The 27,755-nt window shown below is 39.5% G+C and overlaps 1 protein-coding gene across 9 annotated transcripts in view; it reads right to left on the bottom strand.

Moving 5' to 3' along the window:
• The window catches only part of foxp1b (forkhead box P1b), a 476,491-nt gene that overhangs the window by 171,177 nt on the left and 277,559 nt on the right, over positions 1-27,755 (bottom strand). For all 9 annotated transcript variants that reach the window (XM_087994444.1, XM_087994447.1, XM_087994445.1 and 6 more), the window contains one exon: positions 25,460-25,549. In XM_087994444.1, the coding sequence (XP_087850570.1) occupies positions 25,460-25,549 (90 nt within the window). The remainder of the gene's footprint in view (positions 1-25,459; positions 25,550-27,755) is intronic.

A 27,755-nucleotide genomic window follows, 5' to 3' on the forward strand; every position in this document is an offset into this window, starting at 1 on the left:
CTTTTATGCAGTATTTTTATACAATATAACGTATAATAAAAATGCTAAGTGGAATGCAACAATACAATCAAAATACATTGAAATTCTTTTGTCAGATCTTGCCATAGATAGAACCTATTATAAGAAGCTCAATGTTTGTCTGATTTACCGTCTTACACCAGTTCGCTTCATCATGATAATGGTTTTGATTGTTAAATGCCACTTAATAAAAGATGCTAAAATTTTAAGTTCTATACTGGAATGGCTCTGTGGCTAACACTCCTGTCGCTGAACTAAAACAGTCCAGTTTCAAGTCGCACTTCAGGACTTATCCTCCATGGAAGAACCCAGCTGATGAAGGCAAGCCAGTATGCAATGGTCATGCAGTCACAGAGTCACAGAGATGTACAGCATGGAAACAGACCCTTCGGTCCAACTCGTCCATACTGACCAGATATCCCAACCCAATCTAGTCCCACCTGCCAGCACCTGGCCCATATCCCTCTCAACCCTTCCTATTCATGTACCCATCCAGATGCCTTTTAATTGCAATTGTACCAGTCTCCAACACTTCCACTGAAAGCTCATTCCATACATGTACCACCCTTTGTGTGAAAGGGTTGCCCCTTAGGTCTCTTTTATATCTTTCCCCTCTCACCCTAAATCTATGCCCTCTAGTTCTACACTCCCCCACCCCAAGGAAAAGACTTTGTCTATTTATCCTATCCATGCCACTCATGATTTTGTAGACCTCTATAAGGTCACCCCTCAGCCTCTGATGCTCCAAGGAAAACAGCCTTTCCCTATAGCTCAAATCCTCCAGCCCTGGCAACATCCTTGTAAATGTTTTCTGAACTCTTTCAAGTTTCACAACATCTTTCCGATAGGAAGGAGACCAGAATTGCATGCAATATTCCAACAGTGGCCTAACCAATGTCCTGTACAGCCGCAACATGACCTCCCAACTCCTGTACTCAATACTCTGACCAATAAAGGAAAGCATACCAAATGCCTTCTTCACTACCCTATCTACCTGTGACTCCACTTTCAAGGAGCTATGAACCTGCACTCCAAGGTCTCTTTGTTCAGTAACACTCCCTAGGACCTTACCATTAAGTGTATAAGTTCTGCTAAGGTTTGCTTTCCAAAAATGCAGCACCTCACATTTATCTAAATTAAACTCCATCTGCCACTTCTCAGCCCATCGGCCCATCTGGTCAAGATCCTGTTATAATCTGAGGTAACCATCTTCGCTGTCCACTACACCATCAATTTTGGTGTCATCTCCAAACTTACTAACTATACCTCTTATGCTCACATCCAAATCATTTATATATATGATGAAAAGTAGTGGACCCAGCACTGATCCTTGTGGCACTCCACTGGTGACAGGTCTCCAGTCTGAAAACAACCCTCCTCCACCACTCTCTGTCTTCTACCTTTGAGCCAGTTCTGTACTCAAATGGCTAGTTCTCCCTGTATTCCATGAGATCTAATCTTGCTAACTAGTCTCCCATGGGGAACCTTGCCAAATGCCTTACTGAAGTCCATATAAATCACGTCCACCATTCTGCCCTCATCAATCCTCTTTGTTACTTCTTCAAAAAGCTCAATAACATTTATGAGACATGATTTCCCATGCATAAAGCCATGTTGACTATCCCTAATCAGTCCTTGCCTTTCCAAACACATGTATATCCTGTCCCTCAGGATTCCCTCCAACAACGTGCCCACCATGACGTCACGCTCACTGGTCTATAATTCCCTGGCTTGTCCTTACCATCTTTCTTAACAGTGGCACCATATTAGCCAATCTCCAGTCTTCCGGCACCTCACCTGTGACTATCGATGATACCAATATCTCAGTAACAGGCCCAGCAATCACTTCCCCAGCGTTCCACAGAGTTCTAGGGTAGACCTAATCTGGTCCTGGGGATTTATCAACTTTTATGCATTTCAAGACATCTAGCACCTCCTCCTCTGAGATATGGACATTTTTCAAGATGTCACCATCTATTTCCCTATATTCTATGTCTCCCATGTCCTTTTCCAGAGTGAATGCTGATGCAAAATACTCGTTTAGTATCTCCTGCGGCTCCACACAAAGGCCCCCTTGTTGATCTTTAAGGGGCCCTATTCTCTCCCTAGTTACCCTTTGTCCTTAACGTATTTGTAAAATCCCTTTTGGATTCTGCTTCACTCTATTTGCCAAACCTATCTCATGTCCCCTTTTAGAACTCCTGATTTCTCCCTTAAGTATACATGTGTTGGTTCCCAGACTGGATAAATGGGAAGGGTGGAGAGGTTGGTAGCAAAAAGGATTTCTAGCTGTAATACCACATGCCAAATTCAAAGTAAAATGTGGGCTGATATGAAAGGTGACTAAGACCATTGTAGAGACTCAACTGAATGTGGAAATGCTGTCTAGACAGTTGATGGCTCCATTGAACAACACATTTGCACACCCTGCACGTATAGATCCATATAACAGGAAGAATTAAACAGGCTCAAGTGGAGCAGTTGCATGTATTATGCAGGAAATCTGTTTAAATCTATAATGTTGAAAAATTCTAATGATTCCATTTGGTTTGGTAACTGGCACAACAGCAGCACACTACATAGTTGGCTGCGTGACGTTTGAACTAACATGCCTCAATCTTCTCTTTTACAAGCAGATATGTGTTGGTATCTCCCTTGACGGTAATGTGATATGCAGAGTTCAGCTTTCCTCGTCCTCTAATGAGTCTTGGGGGCTATTGTCTAAGCTCACTCATTTTGCAGCTGACTTTAAGAAGGAAGTTGAGGCTGTGTGGGCTCCCCTGCTACGCAGTGAATATAGCTGCTTGTCGACAGTGTTATGACAATACATTTATCTTTATATTGTAATCTTCATGAAGGCTGGCCTTTAACATGAGGTTGGTTCTTCCTGGGTCATACAGATGGACAGATGAAGATTACAGGGAAATGTCCCTCAGCCATTTAGGGCTGTCTTTCAAAACAGGGACTGCAGTCCCTGTATCCAAATTAAAGTGTGTGCAGTGGCAGATGGCAAAACTGTCCAGACTCTTGTAGTGATTATCCTGTCCAGAATGTCCCCAAGAATGAACATTTGCTGTGCAGATGTGCCTTTTAAAATATTTGCCTTTTTTTCTTCTAAAAAGATCTCCTATGATGAATGGGAAACAATGGAACTGCATTCATGGCTTTCGGTAATTTGGGCAGAGCCTTCTTCCCATCTCTGGAACTTCTTCATGCCACTTTGCAAGGTTTACAAAAGCAACTGGCACCTTTTCTGTATAGTTCCCTTGGTTTCTGTTACAGCATGAGTTCAATTCTGCATTCTTTATGGTGCTGTCCAGCCTGCTTGGATTCCTACAATGTCCAGTAAGACTGTCATTGGGTTAAGAAAGAACCTGTAGCTTGCCCCAGGATAGTCAATAACACACAGTTCTGTCCCTGATGATCAGCAACTTGATCTGGGGATTCAGGCCTTCTTAAAGGCCCAGTCTGCTGTTTCTAATGCCATGCTCCTTGCTGTGGACTTCTATGGGGCTTTCCCCTCCATTGTTCAGTATCTAGATGAGTCTCGAAGTCTGTCACTTAGTGCTGACTGCTGCCTTTACTCCCGGCTCTGTCTAGTCACTGCCTTCAGCATGTAATAATGTGACTTCTACATTCTGGTGAATTAACTGCAACAGGCGTTATTGCATATAATCATATAGACAGGACAATAAGAAAGGACATCCTTTCTGGAGTCTTGCAGACTCAGACCCCAGTTCCTTGCGATCATACATCACTGTGGCATAAATCCTTTTATACATGCTTGGTAGCTATTTCTAGCCCATAACTAAGGCAATACAATAAACTCCACAGCTCCTAATAAACTTCAAAGAGTAGCCCCATGGTTGACTAACAACAGAAATGGGATTAGACCCTTAAAACTGTATTAATTAACCATTCAAAATTTTTAATTAGCTTCCAGAAGCCATCCATGAGTCTTCCTGTCTGCACCTAGAGGTAGGGAGATGGTGTAGATTATCGACTCTGTACCCTCCCATCCAATCAAATACACATCTCATTAAATTCCACTCAATGTGTCTTCTCAAGCTTATTCCAGGACATCATTCCTCATGCTAACTTATCTTACAGTTGGATTGAACAATATTCTGTCTATGCACTTCCTCACACCCCCATATGTCAACCACCACTGTATTTAAGCCTCATGGTTATGAAATGTCACCCTCAACAGGTGCTGTGTATTCATCTGTTCGGATATGCCACTATTCTCCATCAAAGATCTCTTCTCGCCTCCATTCAGGACAAAGCACAAAGGAAGAAGCAGAGAACCAAAAGTGGACCACCATCCATCTCTCAACAGCAGATGAGGTCACATTGGACAGTAGGCAAGTCTCAGCATGGTTGGTGACCAGTAGGCTGTTGACAGATTTAAATATCATACAGTTACTTGATACTCAACACTCCCTCATGCTGACTTGATGTCAGCAGCAAGTGAAATGTGATCATGAACATTATGATCAGTTAACAATGTTAGCTTGACAATTTTAATTCATAGACTTTAGCCTCCTGCAAGGCCTCCAAACATCTCACAGGAGGCAATGTAGGAGGATAATGAGGACTTCTTGGAAGTGTCACTCCCTCTGAGGTGACCTTGGGGGGTTCACCATCTGCTGCAGATTCAAATACTCATGCTTTGGTTGGGTTCACACCCGGGGATTCCCACAATTCAAATAAACAGTGCAGATGGTGAAGACAGGAACAGCAATGGGAAGGGCATAGGAAGCTCCAAGTTCTGCTCAGCTGGATGCAGATTCTGAATGTCATGGGTGGGCGGAGAGGGGGATAATCCTAGAGCAGTACCATTGCAATTCAAGTGTGCTGGTATCATGAGCACAGTGGCCCCTTTCCATTAAAAGAGTGCATGGAGCACCAAAAATGGCAAGTGAGTACTACACTGACCCTAATTGATAGTTTGCACACAGTAAATAACATCTTAAACACGACTAATGAAGCCCTAGCCTTGGCTATTTATCATCCCACTGATCTGCAGTAAACTGGTCTCTTGCTCATTCCTAGCAGGGATGAATGGGTGGGCTATCAGGGTGATGGTTGCGAAAGAGAACCATGGAAGTGGAGGGTTAAGTCACAATTTGTCTGATTTTATTCCCAGGTGCCTGGGCCTCTGAGGGTTGTGCGTGGTAGGGACAATGCCACGATTGGCATACTGATGTCAACTACTGTGTGCATGCACAAAGCTTAAAGGGAACTCTGATCGCAATGCTTCCACTTCTCACCCACTGCCATAGGCAGTCTCCCACACACTGCCACTTGTTCCAAATACCAAGTCTGTGGTGATGTCGTTTCTGGCAATACACTCAGGAACTCCAAAGTCTATAGGATTTTAGATAAGAACATCTCGGCAGTGAAATAGTTCCTTTAAAGTGGAGTCACAGGTAGACAGGGTGGTGAAGAAGGCATTTTGCATGCTTGCCTTCAATGGTCATAACGCTGAGTTTATGAGTTGGGATGTCATGTTGTGGTTGTATAGGACATTAGTGAGGCCACTTTTGGAATACTGTATACAATTCTGATCTATAGGAAGGATGCTGTTAAACTTGAGAGGATGCAGAAAGGATTTACAGTGATGTTGCCAGGACTGGAAGATTGAACTAGGATTTGCTGAATAGACTGGGGTGAATAACAACAGAGGCTGAGGGCTGACCTTATAGAGGTATAGAAAATCATGAGATGCATAATAGCCAACGTCTTTCTCCTGGAGTGGGGGAGTCCAAAACTAGAGGGCAAAGGTTTAAGGTGAGAAGGAAAAGATTTAAAAAGGACCTGAAGGATAACTTTTCATGCAGAGTGTGGTGTATGTATTGAACATGCTGCCAGAGGAAATGGTGGAGGAAGGTAGAATTACAATATTTAAAAGGCATCTGGATGGGTATATGAACAGGAATACAGATAAGAGCCAAATGTTGGTAAACAGGACTAGGTCAGATTGAGATGTCTGGTTGGCATGGATGAGTTAGACCGAAGGGTCTGTTTCCATGCTGTATGAATCTCTATCCTTAAAACTATACGAGGAGCTATCATTAATTGTTTTAAAAACCAACCTGGTTTGCCTCTCGGTAAGGAGATCTGCCATCCTTCCCAGTCTAGCATACATGGGACTCCAGGCCCACAACAATGTGTTGACTCTTAACTTATATCTGAAACGGCTACTCATTCCAAGGATAATCTGGGATTGTCAGCAAATGCTGGCCTTGCCAGTAACAACTACGTCCCATTAAAGAAGGTGTAAAAATCCTGCTTTGGGAATGATTTTTGACTACGTTGTTAAATATATTGAAGCAATGGGCATTGGTTAAGGACTAGGATCACATGTAAAGAGATTCAGTCTCAAACAGTACAAAGAGAATCACAAGTAGCACACTGGGATAGTATTAGGAGGTTGTGAACGGTGAGGATGCATTCTGTGAATGAATCTACTACTAAGGAAAACAATGATCTTGGTACCTATTTCACCACCTGGCCTGGATCCATTCAAATCTGCTGCATGCTGCAGAGCCTCCCACCATAAAGGGACAGCCCTTGGCAACAACACAAGTGGAGGAGGCTAAGCAGAAGAAAGAAGAAGAAGGAAGGAAATCTAGAGTGGCCATTTCTCTTTCTGGCCTGCCCATAAAGAACTATCCAAAACTAACAGCAATAAAAACAATTCCAATTCCCAGTTCACCAAGTGATCCACAGGTTACCTTTTTTATGCCCAAACTCACAGCATCTGTTTGTGACTAAAATATGAGAATTAAAAACCATGATAAAATGAACCTTCTACTCATATAATTTCAAGTTGTATAGGAAAGGCAAAAAAAAATCTCTTGTGCATAATGACAAGTATCGTGGGCACCTTTGCCTGGCCTTGTACTCCTACTCAGGGTTTCAACAGATTTTGTGTGGCCTCATCCTCCAGTGAGTTGGCACAAGCAATATCCTTGCTCCTGCCCTATTTGTAGCCAAAACCAAACCATCTTGAGTGTGCAGCTCCCAAATCAAAATCATCCTCTTCATTAGAGACAGTGCCAGTTTCGGAGTGGCTGTTGTGCTAAAGTTATGTGGACATTTAGATCTTTATCATCATTATCGCCTTGTTCTTCCTCCACTGCTGATGGAGGAAAAGCCACCACTTTCCAGGCATCTAATAGGAACAAACAGGCACATAAATAAAATTGGAAAAAGGAGAAAGTAGGATAGGCATGCTTCTATCATCTGTAACTTCTAAATCAAAGTGTCTGTGGGATCGGAGGTGCAGGATATGAGAGGTAGAATTAAATATGAAGATGTCCCCACTTTCAGTTATTTCAGCCCTTCTGCTGTCCATGGTCTCAGCAATAAATATTCTAATAAGTCATTACCATCTCTTTCCTTCGAAATAAAACCAAACAGGTACATTTGCTATCTCCAGTTTATACATCACCTTGTCTAGAAAATAGTGTGCCTGTGTCAATAATTATTATTCAATCTACTTCACTGTGGTAACTTCCATTTTTGAAAAATGGGGGGAGAAGAGGGTAGAGAAAGGCAGTGCATTATGTTGTGAATGTGAGTGCGACTGTGATTTAGTACCAACTTAGGGTTTCAGTGAAGTATATGAATGCTAGTTAATAATAAGTTTTAGCAGAGATTGTTGGTAAACTGATTGAGGAGTGAATTGAACAATGACTGGAGTAGATGGCAAGATACAGCACTTGAAAATGTATCCATTGACTTTAACTGCTTGTGTGAGGCCATTCAGTGTCGATAGGCATTGTATCCAGATCCTCAAGACCTGATTCCTGGCTTTGGCCTTCAAGCAATATGCTGCCTATGCTTTACATATATGTGGCTGGAAGATCTTCTGTTACAAAAACAAAAAAAATTCTCACTTTGCAAACCTCCAGGAAGGAGCCTGCTTGATCTTGTGTGTGTGCCATTCTCCTGTCATCTCCAGGTCAGATGCAGCTCAAAGTACTTCCATCACTGCTCTTGCTACAACGCAGCTTGCAGGCTTGTTTAAATCAGCATTAGCTACACACAGTACTGACCTCCTGCTTAGGCACCAAGCCAACCAACAGCATAGTTAATACTGGCTGGATATGCAGTGGTATAAAATAGTAAAACTTTTGTCTTTGTCTGCACTGCAGTCTATGGCACTGGTTAACTGTGCATCATGATGCCTGGACCTGATTTCTGGGGGGGGGTGATCAAATTTAAACCCTTGCATTTTACATTAGCTAAATGCTGCTAACATTATTTCATTAGGCTTTTTGAACTGCTGCCAAGTATGAAAAATTAATGGCCTGATTAAATTTTTTTGTTTTGTTTGTTTCAATTACAGATCGCTCAAGTAATGGCACACAAAGCAAAGCCTTCATATTGTTCAATCAAAACTTAATAATGGGTTAATTTACTTTATGATGGAAAACCAAGAACAGTGCAGCACACATTTAAGTTCATCATGATTAAATTCAACTCCCCTGAAAGCTTAGCCAATGTGTAACTGAGCCATACAGATCAAGACAATGCTAAGTTAGATGTTCTCAACCAAGATTACAGCAAAGACATTACAAGCAACCTTGGTCACTCCCCCCCCCCCCCCCCCCCCCCCCATACTTCTAACAAGAGGAAGTTTAGCTATAGTTCTAGTATCTTTAGTGTGATTACTTAATTGTTAGAAGAAAATAACCCATGTGGATTATCAGCGGGAATAGGCTAGGTTCAGCTATGACTCCTCTGATAAATATCCTTTAAAATTTGCCTGTCAGTATTCACTCATGAATTGATGAAGAAGCAAGAGCCATGTCTTCTGAATTATATCGGAGCATAAAAGACAAAGCTCTAATGTGAGGAGAGAAATTGGCACAGAAGGTTGAGGTGCAAAAGGCACTAAATTTACAAAACCTCTCATTAAAATCACTTTCAAGTTTAGATATTGTCTTACAAACTTAACCATTCCTCTTTGCAATTTGATATAAACTATCAGATTTGAATATATTTTAGTATGTTATTTTATTCTTCGGTGTTGGATTTTGTACCATATGGGTTTTATGCTAGAACAAGCTTTAAACTAAAAGGTAAAGTCACCATAATCCCAGAGGACCATAGGGCTGCTCTTTCATCAGACAGAAAGGACTCGTGGTGGTTTAGCCTGACGGTCACCATGCCTCAAATAAGAGGCGAGGCTGAGAAGATGAAGTGAACCTTCACTGTTGGTATCACTCTGCATCGAAAACCAGTGGTGCAATCAAATGAGCTAACCAACCCACATGGTAACCAACTCAGGAGTTTCCTTCCAATAATCATGCTATCAGGAGGGAAGCACTGAACAGAAATCAGAAACTGGGGAAAACTGGATGGTTTCTTGGTTGCTCTTGCAAACCTCCCAGAGCTACAGTCAAAACTAGGATCAGCAAATTTGCAAATAATCACTTATTCAAAAACCTGAGTCTTAAGGCAGTTAGCAGTCGCATTTTAACACGGATTATTTTCAAAACAGGACATCTAATGACAATTTAATCAACTATAACTTGCCCCACTCCTCAACTGAAAGAAAGAATCTTATATTCCCTCAGAATGTCCCAAAGTATTTCACAGCTAATTAATTATTTTCCACTGTAGTCATTATTGTTTGTTAGGAAAATAGCCAACTTGCCCCTAACCAGGTTCTGCAAACAGCATGGAGATATATGTCTGTTTACCGATTTGGTGATGTTGAATAAGGAATAAAGATCTTTGCAAAGTCAATGGGCGACCTCTCTGATTTCTACAAACAAATTGTAAAGGCATCTTTTATGTTGATACAACTAAGCACAAGGATCCTTGGTCTGAAAGACTGTGTCTTGGAAAATGACAAGCTCCCTTACTGTCATACTATTAACTCATGTTTTTGCTGGAAATATTTTCAGACGTTCACCCAATCAGTTGCTCTAATTTCAATGGGCATTTTGTAGATGTACGTTTCTGTGGTTTATACCAATCTCTCACCACATCTAAAGTAACCAATCAGGAGAGCCCCAAACAAATTCCTGGGCTCAGTGGGACTGGAGTCTACAATCCCTAAGGCACTGATTCATGCTGTGGCACATATCCAAAGAGCTGGTTGACCTTTCCAATATTTCACAGAAGTGGTCATTCTTTCTGTGAGAGCTTAGATAGGGCCAGCAGAATGTTTCACTGGAGGAATATTACAATCCTTTGTTCACTTAACATTCCTGTGTCCATTTCCCAGAGAGGTGGCATAAGATAATGACTACAATTTAAAACTCTTGTTTTGGAAGTTCCTGATTTTATTTTGCAGGTGGTGAAGAGACTTTAGGTGTCAGAAAGTCACCAATTCACCACAAAACTGCCAGCCTACGATCTCTCCAAATAGCATTGGTATTCATGTGACTGAACCAATTGTGCCCACAGTGAATAATGCTCCTAGAATTTGGATAATACAAGACTCAGTATTGAGAATATTGCTAAATGTCATTGGGAGATGGTGAGACTCTCTCTTGCTTTTTATGATTATTGCAAGAAGTTTCATGGTGGATACTGTACTTGCCAGTCATTAGCCAATTTCCAGAATCTTGTCCAAGATTTAATTACTGGAAGGTTTCATTGCTTGAGGAACTATAAACAGAACTGAACATAGCAAACATTAGTAGACAATCCAGATTAGATCTTGCAATGAACACAATTATTGATAACGCAGTTGAAGATAGTCAGGTCAAAGACACTGCATGGAGAAAATCCAATGCTGTTAAAATGATTGTTCTCCAATGACCAAAGCCTATTCACGTATCTGGTATGATGCTAGACACTGCAGAGTTTACCCCATCATCACCACTGAGTTCAGTTTTACTCAAGACTCTTCAGGCTTACACTTTGTTGAATGCTGCATCATGTTAAAAGAAGGCCCTCTCACGTCACTGAGATAATTTGCCTGGTTATATCCATATTTGGATGAAAGCTGTAATGAAATCTTTGTGTTGGGTGTAGCTGACAGAACTGAACTAAGCAGATTGTTGATAATTAACTCTCATTTGATAATGCTATTGACAACTCCTCATATCATTTTGCTAACAATCCAGAGTAGACTGGGTAGAGTAGTGTAATAATTATTTGAGTGAGATTTGCTTTGTTTTTATTTGAGGACAGGAAGTACCTGAAAATTGGTTCACTGTTTTTGTTATATGGGAACAGTTTGGTTAGAGATGCAGCAATGTCTGCGACAAGTTTTGCTGTATTCAATGTACTTAGTCATTTCTTGATGTCAAGTAGAGGGAAGCTAAAGATTCAAATACAGTGAAGCTAAAGGCAGGCATGGTGACAGTGGGAAAATCAAGTGGGTACTGAGAAGAATCTGTATCTTGACAGATTTGGCTAAAGATGATTTTGCACTCAGTGAACTAGTTGGTTCTTACAGGATCTAACAGCTCTGAAACTGCCATGGTGGAAATGAACTCTCATTCTCTGGATTGTCAGTTCAGTAATCTAACTGTACTACTGTATCTGATCAAGTGTAAATTGTGTCAAGCGAGAAAACTCAGTTGTACCCATTTGGGAAATTCCTGAATAAACTTGGAGGAGAGAAGGCAGTAATGCCTCCTAGCGGCATATAAACACTTTAGTGGAGTTCTGAATTTAAAAGCAAATAAGTGGTTTTGTCACAATACTACATGACAGTAAATGAAAAAGGGACAACTTATGTAGATTCCAATTCACCACATATATGAAAAGACTGATGAACCAATTTTAGTCCAAAACATCTGGGAAAAAGATGTAGGTGGGAGCTTGATTTACACCAATGTGATTTCACACTCCATTGAATTCAATGAAGCCAAAAATTGAATGGCATGTAAACTGAGTGTTCAAACTCAAAGCATTCCATTCTGGCATTAAGTTAAATTTGAGGCTGCAAGTCTGGAATTTCCTCAGTGTTGCTCCTTACTCCATCTCCATAATTTGACTGTACGTCTGGTGGAAACCAACCTAATTTATGTCAAACTATTGCCAGAGATACAGCAGTCATGTGGCCACAACCTGAGGAAATTTATAGGCCAAGCACATCTTGTTTAAACATTATAAAAGCAGAAAGTGCTGAATGAACACAGATCTGGCTGCATCTGTGGAGAGAGAAACAGAGGCACTGTTTTGAATCTCATGTGACAGTATTGATGCAAAGAAGAGGCATGCCAAATTCAAAATTTAACTCTTCTGTCTCTCCAGAAGATGCTGCCAGATCTGCTATGTTTCTCCAGCACTTCGTTTTTTTGCTCAGATCGTCAGCATGTGCTGTATTTTGAATTTATTTATTTATTGAAATGTTAAGTTACTCAAACAATATTTCTTTTCATTCATTTCATCAAACATTCACTGTTAAAAATATGATCAAGGTGAAACTCACTTAACTGTATGGTTGTGACAACATACAATACAATGCATTTTTAGTTTTGAAATTAATGGTCTCTGTTCTCACCCTCACAAACATTGGCCTAGTAACTAACAATTCACTAGTTCTAAGAATGATTGATATATATGAGTAAAGTATTATCCTAAGAATTTTCAATTTTTTTTAAGATTACTTGGAACAGTTATCCCAAATTGTGCAAATTAATTGAGGGTTATCAGTATCAGCTACCGATACTGTACAGATTGGAATTCTGTCTCTAAAGCCCTACACCTCTCTGTCTCACTCTCCTGTGTTAAGATCCTCCTTAAAACCCTAGTATGTGACCAAACCTTTGAAGACACACCTAACAGCTCCTTTTTAACTTGCCAGTCATTTTTCCTTGGCCTCTGTGTAATCAAATGAATTACTATGCTGTAAATTTTGTGTAAGTACAAGTTGTTGTTGTAAACATTTAAAACTGAATAATTCCAAGATATGCATTTGTTTTAATTTTTTTAAATCCTGAAAATAAATAAATACATAATAAACCATTGCTGGTTAAATGTCAGCTGTAACTTTATTAATGTAATAACCTTACACAACTTAAATAAAGTTAAAATACATAAGTATTCAAAGTTGTCAATTTTGTCCCTTCTCTACAGTTTTCTTTCTCAAATTCCCTTTGCACTTCTCTTCTTTTCAAACTTTTATTTTCCTCAACTGCGTTTGATTCATTCTAATAGTAATTTTTGATGCCTGAAAAATTCAAAAGTCTAGAAGCAATGAGACAAAGGCGGGTAAATGGAAGTAAACTATAAATGAACAAAAGTCTTGACTGAAGATGGAACAAGCCGAGGGGATTGAATAGTCAATTACTATTAGCTTACTCTCACAGAATGCCATTGGGCAATCAACCCCATCAACAGCATCATGGAGAACTGTGTCACAATGTGGGTGCTACATTCTGAAGTGAACACTGAAATTATTATTACTTCTCCACCAGTGCTAAGAGATCGAGTTAGTGAGTTCACATCAACCTTCTCCCCCACTTACTTGAGGAACAATATCACACACATACTTTCTCTGGATAAAATCAGCTGTGACCAGAAACTAAAAGATAGCTAAATTTATTTGATTTGAATGATTTGTTACTAACAGTGAGTAAAACAATAAAATACAATGAAAAGCTTCAACCTTCACCACAATACGGCACCCTTTTGAATATTTAAGAATAAAACTGAAAGAAGGTTTATCTTCATTCTATCGCCTCTGCAATTGAGTCCTGAGCCAGCTCACCAATGCCACCTGCACTGCCAGCCCTCCTCCACTGCCTCACTGCCACTTGTGCCAGACCCAACAACATCGGAGTCACCACTCTTCAGGTGCCATCTTTTCACCATGACACCCACCTCGCCGATGCCAGGTCCCATACTCACCCTACAACCAGAAGTCCCTGGCTTTGCTGCCGTCTCGCCGATAATCTGGAGTCCCCACTCTGGGCATACTTTGCTGCCACCACTGCAGACGCCACGCCACCAATAGCGGGAGTGCCCATACTGGGCCTAATGCAACCAGGAGTCCCTGGCTTTGCTGTCAGACCAGACTCTGAGAAAGTTACAGCACAGCAATGGCATACAGTGTTGGGGAAGGGTGGGGGTGCCTTATTCAGGTATTGTTAAGACACGCAGAATAGATCAAGGAAGTAGATGTTATTGATCTGCTATGTCACCTGAATGTGGTATCATGGATCCAGGAAGGCTAACACAGGCTATCAAAGAGGAAAAATTGAATTAAAAAAATGAGCCTGAAATCTCGGTGGAAATTATTCACAATAGTTGTCAAAGTTTAAAGAAAAAGGGGTGGGGGGAGAGGAGAAGGGGTGGTGGGTAGAAGAGGGGGAATAATTTAAAACAGAGATAGGAAGCTTCTTTTTCTCTCCGAGGATTGAGAGTCTTTGGAATTCCTGCCCTGAAAAGGCAGTGGATGCAAAATCTTTGAGTTTTTTTTAAGGCAGAGGTAGATAGGTTCTTCATTACCAAGGGGATGAAAGATTATTGGGGATATACAGGGATGTCGAGTTGAGTCATGAACTTATTGAATGGTACAGCATGCTCAAAGAGCTGAGCAGCCTACTCTTGTTCCTTCTTCATATGCTTGTTAAACAATTAAGGCGCCAAGCTGCCTGTCAGCTGCTCATTCAACATCGCACCTTAGTTGAAACCCATTGCAAGAAAGTTAATAGAAGGTTTGTGTTGGGAATTAAAGCCATTGTGAGAAAGTTAATAGATTTGGGTTGGGAATTCCACTTTAAGATTTAAGCATTCTGCCTCAATTCCCTCAGCACCATCAGCAACACACACATGACAACAGACATTTGGGTAAGGTTGTTTAAGTTTATAATTCCTCTCCATTTTTGATTGCTGCATTTTAAAAGGGTTCTGCTTATGTTTATGTAAGTGGACCCACCTGACATTTGCAAATGACAATGGAGATATTCTGCTCTCATGGACAGCTGTTTTCTTTAACAAATATTGTTCCAAGCAAAACAGGTTTTGTTCCTGGTTTTGGTACAGGTGGGAGAAATTCTTATTTTTAAGTGTGGAACTTCACATGGACTTCTTCTTAAGCCTTTTTAATCTGTCCTTTTTAATACAAATACTGATGCATCCTTTTGAAATTTCCCTCAATTAAAAGATATGTCACAATCAGGTGAGCATGATTTGGCTCCCCTTTATTTGACCTCCCTGTTTGCTCAGGTCAAAGGTTTAAGGCTTTTTTTTGCAAGTGGTTACATCCCCCACCAAGGAAAATGTAGTTAATTAAATTCTACAGTAACAGTAAGGGGCCAATCACAAGGATTTCTTGAGTTTAAACAGAGTAAGTTTGTTACTTGCTAACGCCAAGAAAAATAATAAAGACACACGCACACAAAAACACCAGTACCAAGTTAAAAGGACATAGTATTAAGAACAAAGGAGGATAAAAGAATATGTAGTCTAGAGCCTTTTGGGTCTCCTTAAGGCATAAAGGTTCACCCTTAGACCTCTATTTGTTAACTGATTTCTGGAAACACCAGTGGTTGTGAACATTAAGGCTATCTTTTAATATCTCACTTACATGGTGTTTCTTTACAGTTGCTGTGGTCAACAGGCTTCTACTCCTGGGAGAGAGATAGAGAGAGCCTTTTTCAGCTTGGTTCAGTTCTGCAAAAATCAACTCCACTGCCTTTTTCCAAAATTCTACTTGAAATTTCATCTCCAACATATGATTATTCTCATGATGGTGCAAGTTAGATAGGTTCTCAGGCTGTTTTCATGCCCCACCCCAGAGAAGGAGTTGACTAGTTTCCTTGCCTGGGGAAAATGTAACTTCAGTACAAGCTGCCCTTGTCTAATCCACGTGGGTTCCATCCACATTAGTTTCATGACCCATCGCCAGACTGTGTGGTCAGGTGATTCTTGTGGCAATTTTAATATGACGTTTTTGGTTAATTTCTTTTTTAAAAAGCATCTCAGTCCTCTGTGACGGGTGTTCTGAAGAATTGAATAACTAGAGCAGTAGAGAAGGACTTTTATAGGGGATCAAGAATGTGCAGGTTAGATGGATTAGCCATACTAAATTTTCCAGCGTCCAGGTTTGGGAAATGCAGGGTTATGGGGATAGGGTAGGAGGGTGGTTCTGGGTAGGATGCTCTTTGGAAGGCTGGTATGGTCTCGGGCCAAATAGCTTGCTTCAAACTGTATAGATTCTATGATTCTATGAAGGAATCAAGTGTGGGAAGCTATGGTAAACCAAAGCAAAGAGACATGAGAGAATGGTGTTACTATGTGTAATTATAGACAGACCATGCCAGGAAGGAATAGAGATAACTCTAGGAGCCAATCAACATCCTACAGTCTTTGGGCTGAATCTTTCCAAAAATCAGTTCAGGCAATTTTGAAGAGACTCTTGAAGGTTTTCCCTCGGTTATCCCCATTTCTTAAAAAAAAAACAGCTTTTGCACTGTTCACCTTATAATGTAAGCATCCTGCCTCTGTGGTGCCACTCTCATGTTTATCTTGCCCTCAATAGCACCAAATGCTGACCAATGCCCGGATTTTCTGGCATTCATACTAAGAGCACCAGATTTAAATCCATGCTGCGTACTACGTCAAAACATTGTCAGCTAGGTCTGAAGTAGCTACCTGGGTCAGTGCAGCATCCATAGGCTGAGGGAATGTGCAGCAACGCTGCTAGAAGATTAATGATCATTGGCACTCCATAAGGGTGAGTGCGACCATCTTCCCTTTGCTACTTTACACTCACTCTGACCCCAACACTGTACCAATATCCCACTAAGGCTGATGGCCTATCACTTTCAACATTGCAAGCAGTATCTTCCCTTAATGGGTCTTGCCACATTTGCTGGCTTACAACAGACCAGCTCCTAAGTGACAGTAGGCCACCTTGACTGGTCATCGCGACCAAACATGACGAGTTGCCTGGTTTTCTGTCTGTGCCAAAAGGCAACGCAAAGCATGGCAGAGATGCTGCAAGCACCCATGTAAACACAATATGACTGCACCAAAAAGGCAAGCTAAGAGACCAGAGTTGCACCCTGTTCCTTTGTATGAAATAGATGCCTGTCCCTGTGCACAGAGCTGTCTGGCAGCAGCACAATAATGGAAGGTGTTGCTAGGTTCTAAAATACAGTACTGAAGTGCTGAATCGTGTTATAAGTGAGCAGCAAATATGCCATGATAATTTAGTGAAGCTGGTATTTTGCCTGTGCTAACCTCCATGGGTGGCAGGTGCAGGCGATCGCTGATTATGGAGTATGTGAATGGGAAAGATGTTCGAAATAGGGGCCTGGAAAAGATGCCAACCAACTGCACTACCAACTACCCGCTCAGACTTTCACGTTGAGAACGGTTGCCATCCAGTTCCTGTCCACCGCCTGGAAAAGAGCTATCTAAATATAAACGAGGCACAATTAAGGAATAAAGAGATGCAAATGCATGAAACATCATCCCTTGGTGCTCACTAACAAAATTCTCATCTGGCCGTTACAACGTCCAGCAGAAAATCGGACATGTTTTTCCTCAACACAAGAGCATCATTTGTCCGTTTCTGCTTTATTTTACCAACGGACTCACCATAATTCACATTGTTCAGGTCATTGGAAAATTCAGCCTCACAAAAAGGACAAAGCTAAAGGCTCTAAGACACTTGAATGCACATACATTGTGAAACAAAACAGATGAACTGATGGCATAAATAGAAGTACGACTGGATAATCATTGCTGCAGGCTAATACAGATTGGGACCAGAATATTGAAGGATCCATGGTATTTATGGAGGAATGAAAGATAGAAACTGGTGAGGGAACAGCTGTGTTAATTAACCATAGTATTTGCACAATCAAGAGGGATGAGATCAGTTCAAATAATCAAAATGTAGAAGCAGTTTGAGTAGAGATGAGGGATGGTAAAGGCAAGAAATCACTGTGGGAGTGGTACACAGGCCCTCCGAGAGGAATCACGTAGTATGATGTAGTACAAAGGAAGAAACAGAGACAGATTGTGAGAAAGGTACAATTGGAGTTAGAATATAGATTGGAAAAGATGGGCAAAGTTGGCCCTGCTAAGGAGTTCATACAGTGTATGAGGGACAGTTCTTTTAAAACAGATAGTTCTGAAGCCAAGCAGAAATCAAGCTACCTAGACCTGATAATTCATTAATTCATGGCCTCATACTGAAGGCGATCCTAAGTAGCAGCAATCATGATATGACTGAATTTTATATTCAGTTTGAGGGAGAGAAAAGTGGATCTAAGATTAGTGTTTAAAACCTAAAGAATTGCATGACAGTATGCAAGCAGAGCTGGCTGAAGTAAACTGGCAAACTCTGTTAAGAAATCCAGACAATAAAGATGCTGCAACAAACATTTAAGGGAACACTTAAGAATATAGAGAATAGATACATTCCAACCTGAAAGAAACATTCCATTGGCAAACCCACAATGCCTCATTTACTGAAGAATTTCAAATTGAAGAGAAATAACAAATTTGCACAAAGATGGGTGGCAGATCAGAAGATTAGACAGAACATCTAAAAAAGCAAAAAAATTACAAAAAGGTCAATAATGATGGGAAAATGGAGTATAAGAGAAAGCTAGCTAGGAATATTTCAACAGATAGTAAAAGTTTATAGGTATTTATAAAAAAGAGTTAACAAAGTGAGCATTGATGCCATATAAAAGTGATTTTGGGGAATTAATAATGGAAAATTAGATCATGGCAGAAAAACTGAACAGGAGTTTTGCAGTGATCTTCACTACTGAAGGTAAAAGTAACACCCCCAAAATAGCAATGAACCAGCAAATAAAAAAGGAGGTAAGAATTCAATAAAATTACGATAATCATGAAATTGGGTATTGAACAAACTGTTGAAGCTGCAGACTGATAAATCTGTGATCCTGATGGACTTCCTCCTAAAGTCTTAAATGTAGTGTCTAATGTGGTAAGAGCAAATTACTTCAGATACTGGAGTCTGTACTTAAAACAAAAAGTGCTGGAAATCACAGTGGGACGGCAGCGTCTGTGGAGAGAGAGCAAGCTAAGATGATTCTTCAACAGAGCTCATCAACAGTCATCTAAACTTGAAATGTTAGCTTGCTCTCTCTTTACGGATGCTGCCTTACCTGCCTTGATTTCCAGCACTTGCTGTTTTCAGTGTCTGCTATGGTGTTGGTTTTAAATTTTGAGTATTTTGTAGAGTCGGGGAAGGTTCTGTTGAATTGGAAAATAGTAAATCTGACTCTTTTACTCAAAAAGGAAGGGAGACAGAACACAAGGATCTATGGGCCAGTTAGTTGAAAAACAGTCTTAGAGAAATTGGTAGAAGCTATTATTAAACATGTTATAGCCGAAACTTATAAAATTTCAAGGTAATAGTCCAGAATGAACATGGTTTTGTGAAGGGAAGTTTAACCAATTTATTGGAGTTCTCTGAACAACATGTGCTATGGATAAAGGAGAACCAATGATTGTGCTTACATAGATTTCCAGAAGGCATTTGATAAGGTATCAGATCAAAGGTTTTTGTGGAAAACAAAAACCCATGGTCTTGGCATAGACAGAAGATTGGTTGGCTATCAGGAAAGCAAGCAGGTATAAATGGGGCATTTTCTGATTGGCAAAATCTACCACATAAATCAGTGCTGGTACTCAACCTTTTAAACACTTTTATGTAAATGATTTGGATGAAAAAAACAAATGTATGGTCGCTAAGTTTGCTAAACACACACAAGTATAGTTAGGAAAGTAAGTTGTGAAGAGTGCATAAGGAGACCACAGTGGGCTGTAGATAGGTCAGCTAAGTGACCAAAGATTTAATACTTGGAATACTGTGTGTGAAAATGTGAAATTATCCATTTTGGTAGAAATTTGGTAAGCAAATTATCTGGTGAGAGATTGCAGAGCTATGAAATGCAGAGGGATCTGGGTGATCTAGTTCATGAATTACAGAAGGTTGGTATATAGTAACTAATTACCAAGTTTTATAAATTTTTTTTATCATGCGAGGAATTGAAAACAAATGTAGGGACGTTATGCTTCAAGGTAATGGTGAAACCACATCTGAAATATTATGTACCGTACTTGCCTTCTTATTTAAGGACATGTAAATATATTGGAAACAGTTGACAGAAGGGTTAATGAATTAACACCTTGAATTAAGAGGATTATTTTATGAGTAAAGATTGGACAGGCCGGTGTTATATTTGCTGAGATTTAGAAGAGGCATCCTGGTTGAAATATAAAAATCTTGAGCGGTCTTGGCAATGTGAGTGTGGAATCGGTGTGTTCGTTATAATCTAGATAATCTAGAACAAAGGATCATTGTTTAAAAATAAAGGGCAACCATTTCAGGCAGAGGTTTCTCACAGGGCGTCATAAGTCTCTTCTTCAAACGGTGGAGGTAGACTATTTGAAATTTTTTAAGACAAAGGTAGATAGATTCTTGATAGAATGGGTGTGGAATGTTACTGCGGTAAACAGGAATGTGGACATATCAGATCAGCGAATGGTAGAACAGGCTCAGAGTGCCTTACTCCTGTTCATATTTCATCTGTTCTTATGTTCCTATGTCCATGAAAATCCCAGGTATTAAATCAGACAATGTGCTTCAAGATCAATAATTCCTATTTTACATCATTGTGAAAGATAATGAAAACAATACATTGCTCACACTTCTGGATAATCCTAACCTGTCACAAAACAATAATGAAGTACTTTATCAAAAATCTCTTTTCCAATGGGAACTTCATTCACAAGTCACAGGGCAACTGTGATCATTTAGTGACAGCAACTCTACGCTTTATTGCTGTCCAATGTTAGCTGTAAATGAGGGAACAGAAATGTGCAAAAGATGCAGAAATGTGTTTTTGCAGACAAAAATTTGCAGACCTAAGATTCTCCAATGTTATTCATTTTTATTAAAATAGCCTTACTTTGAGTGACATAATTCGAAAGTCTCAGGAAAAATCCTAAAGCTTTCAAAATGGCAAAACATACAGATGTGAACCACACCCTTTCCCCAGTCTGTTTATGTAATGGACAACAGCTGTTAACACAAACATCAAAATAGCTCAGAAAGGGCAAAAACTTAATTTACACCTCTAGTTAGAGATGGGTAGGGGACAAACTTATAACTTCATTGATTGTCCATAATTCTAAAAGAAAACATACAAACAATAAAATCTGTTTAATTCAGACAGACCTTCTAAAATCTGTTTCTAATATCTGATATATGTAGCAAATTATTTCTGACAGAAAAACATTTTTTAAGTCCCCAATCTTTACTGGTCTCATATAATTGTGAAATCGTATGCAGGCTTTGCAAAGTAACTGTATATCCATAATAATCAATATAAGTCATTAAAAAATAGCTATGCATAGCACTTGAAAGAAATCATAAAAATACATATTTGTGAATTAAATTCTACACTCCACAAGCAAGAAATGGAGCAGACTGATCTGTTGCATTGCTTAAACTGCACTCTCTTTCTAAACAAACCCTCAGCTTCATCCAAGTTCGACACATATGGATGGCAGCAATCCTACTGTCTTGCTATCTCAACTAGTTTTCTTCACTGGGCACCACGCCAACAGGGGTAGACCACCCCTCATTGTCACTTCTATAGTGTGGCGCTTGCACTAACTGCTGTTATTGTAGGCTTCAGGAAATATTCTAACCACTGGATGGGCTCCAGTGCTGTGCAGTAATGAGTTGCAGATTTGAGCCGTTTGGTGTGTATATGCTGGGACTTTGCTATGATGTGTACAGCACAGTAGTTCAAATACTGCCTACATAAACTAAAGGAAAAGGACCCTGAGCTCTCAACAGAGAAAGCCTCCAATTTCGAAGAAAGATCAGCTTTCATTGCCCACTGTGATCTTCATTCAATCAGCAATCAGAAAAGACGAAACCACTACACCATTTGACCTTAATGTGAAGCCCTTTAAACCACACAAAGATTTTACATAAATTATTATTAAAATATGAAACATGTTTTCAGATTTTTAAAAAATAATCTTGTGGGTTCCTGATCATTAAAGAAAAATTATACAATATCGAAGGCTAATTTTGAACTCAGTTTAGTTCTTAAATCCACTAATATTATTCTGGAAACAATGAGCACTGCTTGAAAAGATCACATCATGATGTTTTCACTGCTGCCTATACATACGTTGTATAATTCTCAAACAGCAGACACTTTCTATTCAGTAAGAAAATTACACAAATGAAGAGTACTTTAAACAGACAACAGTTATCAGTTACGTCTCAATGTACAGACGATTCTCACGTAACCTAGTCCAAAATATGAAATTTTGTTCCACATCCTGCTACCCAGTGTTGTTTGATAGCTTTTTTGTTTTCACAGAAATGAAAAAGGCTCAGAGTACATAGTTCTTGCATTACCTCATGCCTACATGCAATATGTTGACTTCACTTGTTTAAACTACGCATTAAGAAGTTCATTGTGGAACCATGTGGACATAACATCTTCAACACAGCTGCACATCACATAAACCGCAATAGGTGGCAGCAGCCTTCCCGTGATTCCAGACACAGCAGAATATTATTTCCACAATTTTAATGCCCCTGCTTGTAGCAGTGCTACAAAATAAAACTATATTTTTTCCACAGTACTAGTGGACTATCAGCAAGGGTCCAACGCTGTGGTTCCTAATTACCTTCTTCTTCACTCTTGATCCTGTGGCTCCTATAATTAGTTACCTGGGGCTGCAATCCAATTTGAAGTGATGACAAGAAAGTGATCCATGAAAAGTAATAAGTTAAATCCAATTTCAGTCTGCCTCTAATTAAATGCACATGGAACTAATGACTCAACCCTACCATTTCAGTGATAATGTTAATTAGCTAGGTGGGAGTCTCTTTTGTAAGATTCTATGGGTAAACCTAGTAATGGGGGAAGGGATGTCCATAATTACACGTGACATTTGAGGAAAATTGTAAGCAATTTGCACACTTATGACCGGCCCAGTACATTTAGTTTGTCTTTTGTCCCTCCTTGAAATGTTATGCTGTACATCAACTTGGGAGAATTATGTTCTACATCTCCAGGCAATATTTTGCATTCCAATATGAAAAGCTGATAACATTTTACACAATATCTGCTTCATGTAATCCACAAAGAGCATTCAAATTTATTTCTGCAAGCAACATCTGAAAACTAATGATGGCAAAAGATGAATGATACTTTATTCACTTAAAGGAAGATAGGCCCAGGTTTTAAGCTAAAGTCGGGTCAACGTGGATCAAAAAACTCAGTCCACCAAACAGGAATTTGTTGATCCAATTCATGCTAGAGAATGAATATTCCGACACCCTTCAACAATTGATAATTTTATTAGTTTACTGTGAAGAACATTTTTTGCAATTCAATACAGAAGCGTTCCCTAAATGATCGGCTCACTTTCACAGATAGAGCTGAACTTGTAAGATTACTATTCCTGCCATTCTTGATTGTCGGAGGGTGCTGGAGGTAAAGATATTAAAGATAATTCATTGTGTGCAAAAATGAATGCAGCTATAGTTGCTGACAGAATATTTGCCTGGATCATCTTGTTTCAGCTGGTGAGGTGCCTCTGATATTGGAGGAGGGAAGTAATGTCCAAATTCAGTTTCAATTGTGCCAATCAATTAATTGCAAAGACAAGTTTCTTTGCCGTCACTTAAGTTACTAATTCTTTTCAGTGCTTCAGTGAAGGATGGCATCTGTCAGTGATGTGAGATATTTTGCAACAGCCACTCAAAGTTTGCTACCCACTCATAAACAGTCTCAATATTAGCCCTTCAGCAGCTGACAACCTGAAGTTTGAGTCCTCTGAATAAGAAATCTGATTTTAAGTAAAAAATCTTTTCCTAACATGCATCATGCTCACTATCGAGAGTGGTGCAGAGTTTATAAATGAAATTTAATCTTCCTAAAAAAGATCTGGAGAGTTAACCCAATGAGAATTTAAGAATGATCCAAGCCCAACTGCTGGTCTCTGTGAAAGCTACCTGATCTCTGACCTTTAGGGTTGGTAAACAGGAATTGGGTCTTGTTCTAAACTCTGAATGGTGATGGAGGAATGGGGGCGATGGGGGAAGAGAGGAGGCTGTCACTCTTTGTGATTTTGACAATGGCTTCACCTAATTGTATGGAGTCATGCTGCCTGCCCAGTTAAGGGCAGCAAGCAAGTTCTCAAAGCTGGGGGATCACTCAGATGCTGTTAAGCCTGAAAAGAACACCCAGCAACAGCAAAGTAACTGAGAGGATGCTTCAACTTGGAGGTAACGCTCACTGCTTCATCCTAGAAATTTAATTATGGAAGAGAAAAAGCAGCCAGGCCACCACTGCAAGTGAGCTTTCCAGAATGGCCTTATCCTTTACTTACACCAAGGCATGCAGGGAGGTTTGTCCAGATTATTCCTGGTCTGCCAGCCCATGGCTGCATGTCTCCAAGCAGTCAAACTGCTTCCTAACTTATCAGGAAGTCGGAAGCCAACGGGAAATCCTAATTAGCCTTCTTTGACCTGGCTGACAAGGCCTTTAGTGAATCTAATGAAGCCCAAAACTATTTCAACACAAATGGTGGTGTCTAGAACAGGGAGCATTTGGCAAGTCAGCCAGCACTTGTATCTTTGAACTCTGTCACCTCTGTGCTCAAACTTGCCTAGTCCAGAAAATTCAGCCCATTGTGCGTGGATGTCAGTGGAGAACAGGACAGGTTACTGGAGATGCACATTGTTCAAGTGAGAACAAATATCCAAACATATAATTGAAACATGATATTTAGCCTTTCTTAAGAGTGAAAGCATAGTAGCTGATGTGATCATTCATTATCAATAAAATGTTGTAATCCTAGACTGGGCTTAGCGAAATGCAGATTTTTTAAAAGTCTATGATTTTACTGAGGCCAATAAAATGGTCAATTCATACAAGTGGAGTGCATTTCACAATGTAGATTGTGAATAGGACAATGCAATGAACAAAAATCATTAATATAGTATAGGTGAAAATATAAAAACCAAAGATCTAAGACAATATTAGAATAAACATAGTACACATTTAATTCTTCTTGAATGCATTATTAAAACCTATATCAATAATGATCTCAGTGCGGGGGTGTCCAACCTTGATAAGAATTGACATTGGTTCTGTAACAGAATCCACTATAAAAGTGTCCTCGATAACAGCGTTCTTAGTTTGACTATGAATTGTGGCTGGTTTGTTTCTTTCAAATTATTTGAATTTGCACAAATAGGTGGTCAAAACAGTTCAAATTTTAAAAGTTCCCTTGGAAAATGAAATATCAACAACACAACAAACCACTTCCTCAGTACCTAACATTAGATTGAGTTTATACCAATCTTTTATACTAATTATGTTGCATTATTCTAATAAATATGGTACATGGCAGTTGTACACTGACATATTCTTCCCATAATGATTCGACACACACTATATATAATCTATAAATACACACTTACCTGTAAGGTTGGTTGCTTGTCATTTCCCTTGGGAGACTTTAACCCACTGGCTTGTTGCTGCAGCAGGAGCTGTCGTGCAACTTGAAAAGCCTACATAAAAAAGAGAATAACATTCACCTTTTAACCATAAATGGACCCAATGGGATAGTTTATGACTCCATCACACAAAGAAGGGTTACCACAACTGGCACTTCATATGGTTTGATTTGCTGCTTAAACCAACAAGCTAACACCCTTTTTTTTAAATAGATACATTAAATTTATTTCGATTGATGTCAGTGCCACATATAATTATGCCACATTACATTCTGTAAGTCTCTTTAAGCTTAAACAATGCTTTTCTTCAACATAAAGGTATATCAACAAAAAATTTTGCATGCCACTGTCTCTTTTCTCCATGAAAAGAGTATTCCATTTTCAGACTATATTGATGGATGGTTGTCAGTAGATATCAAATTTTCCAAAGGAACAATGCATTATAAAGAGCTGGCTAGCATGTTACAAAATAGCTAAACCCAAGAATCCCTCGTGGCTGTGAGTGGGAGAATAATAAAATGGGATATATTAAAATATCTTACAAATCAAAAAAAAACATGAGAGCTAACCTTAATGATACAAACGGTTGGATTTAAAGAAAATTAATGGTCAGATCATTGAATGGTTACTTACAAATACAATGATACTTGGGAATAATTAGAATTGAATTAAAGATTTCAGCAAAAGAAATCATACCATAGAATGCTGGTTTTAAAAGATTTGCGACGTACTAAACTATACACTGCTGGAAAAATAAAACCTAGCACAGTCAGTTTTATGCCCAGCTACTCCCTTTTCCTTCTGATAAATAATCAAACATACACTGTCCAGAATAAACAAAACCAACAAGCTGGGAAATTCGATGACCATCAGAACTATGAAGATACCAACAAAAAACAACCCACAGTTCCCACAGTGACTTTCAGTTCCACACCTACATCAGCATAACATCTGAGTAAATAAATTCAGTCACTCTTTCCATTCCCCTCCCCCATGTGATTACTCCCCTACTATTAAACAAATAGTTTAGACCAATTCCAAACATCTGACCACTGTTAATCACAAAAGACAACTTTTATGGAGTTAAATTTTATTTTGCAAACATTTATTGTGTGTGCTTTGGCAGACTGGCTCTTCTTTCACTACCTGTTATTTGATTCTAGTAAGCAGACTTTTTTTGGTTGTACAGTCATCTCCATTATTTACATACAAAATGAATGATTAAATATAAATTTGATTCTTTGTAACATTTTCCTTATTCATCAGCATGACCTAATTTGCCATCAATTTAAGGTTAAATCATAATATTTGCATCTTTCGACAACTCCCCTGTTCAGCTCTTTGGGACAGTTTAATTGGCAGATTTAATTCTGGATATGACACAAATAATTACAGAGTGGGGAAGTTTACCGAAAGATCTTAATGCCTCTAAATTTCCGTTGGCTTGCAGTTGTTCTTTGGCTGTTGCTGTAAAGCGGGGGCTGAAGAATGGTGTAAAGATGTTGAATAAACAGGAAGTGCTATGCAGCTGAAGCACTCTGAAATGAAAATAAACTGGAAGGCTGCCCTTTTTAGCCAGCAAAAAGGCCTGTTTCCACAGTAGCGATGCCCATATAAGTAAATGACAAACATAAGTGTGCAATAAGCCATCTTGACTTTGTTCTCAAATTTATCTTTGATTCTATTCATGATACTGCTGCTTTCTGTCAGGTGAGTGCCTCAATACAAACAGCTCCTCTTAAAAAAAATCCAATGCCTGCTTTGCAAGACTCCCAAGGAAAGACAGCTTGTAAAAGGATGAGCTGCCACACAAACATTTACAATAAAAATGGAACAAAATTCCTTTAGAAATCTTATTTCTGTTGTGGCAACTGCCTGCTGGCACACAGGGAGTGATTTGCTATTTTGCACGTAGTCTCTGCCTGTCTGTCATCCTGGGTGCTAATGCTCCAGTAAAATAACTCATTGGGAGCTGTCATGGGGATGTTTACACAAGACTGTTCCTTTCTTCATACAAGGAAAATTTTTCTGGAATTCATCTTCTTTTGATCTCACATTCAAAGCAACACCACTGTGATAGACGTACAAGTCTTAAAGCAAATCCAGACACTAGAGATAAACCACCAGAGGCTGACAGACAGCAGCATCTAAAGCTCACAAATGGGGGTAACAGCATGTTGCCTGAATATGTATTATGGCAAAAGAAAGACATATATTAGATGAAGCTGACTGTCTATGTATTAAAGTTCAAGAAAGTGAT

This window comes from Chiloscyllium plagiosum, unplaced genomic scaffold (genome assembly GCF_037043375.1).
Source record: "Chiloscyllium plagiosum isolate Xiang-an unplaced genomic scaffold, Cpla_swu_hap1 HiC_scaffold_14, whole genome shotgun sequence".
Classification (NCBI taxonomy): Eukaryota; Metazoa; Chordata; class Chondrichthyes; order Orectolobiformes; family Hemiscylliidae; genus Chiloscyllium; species Chiloscyllium plagiosum.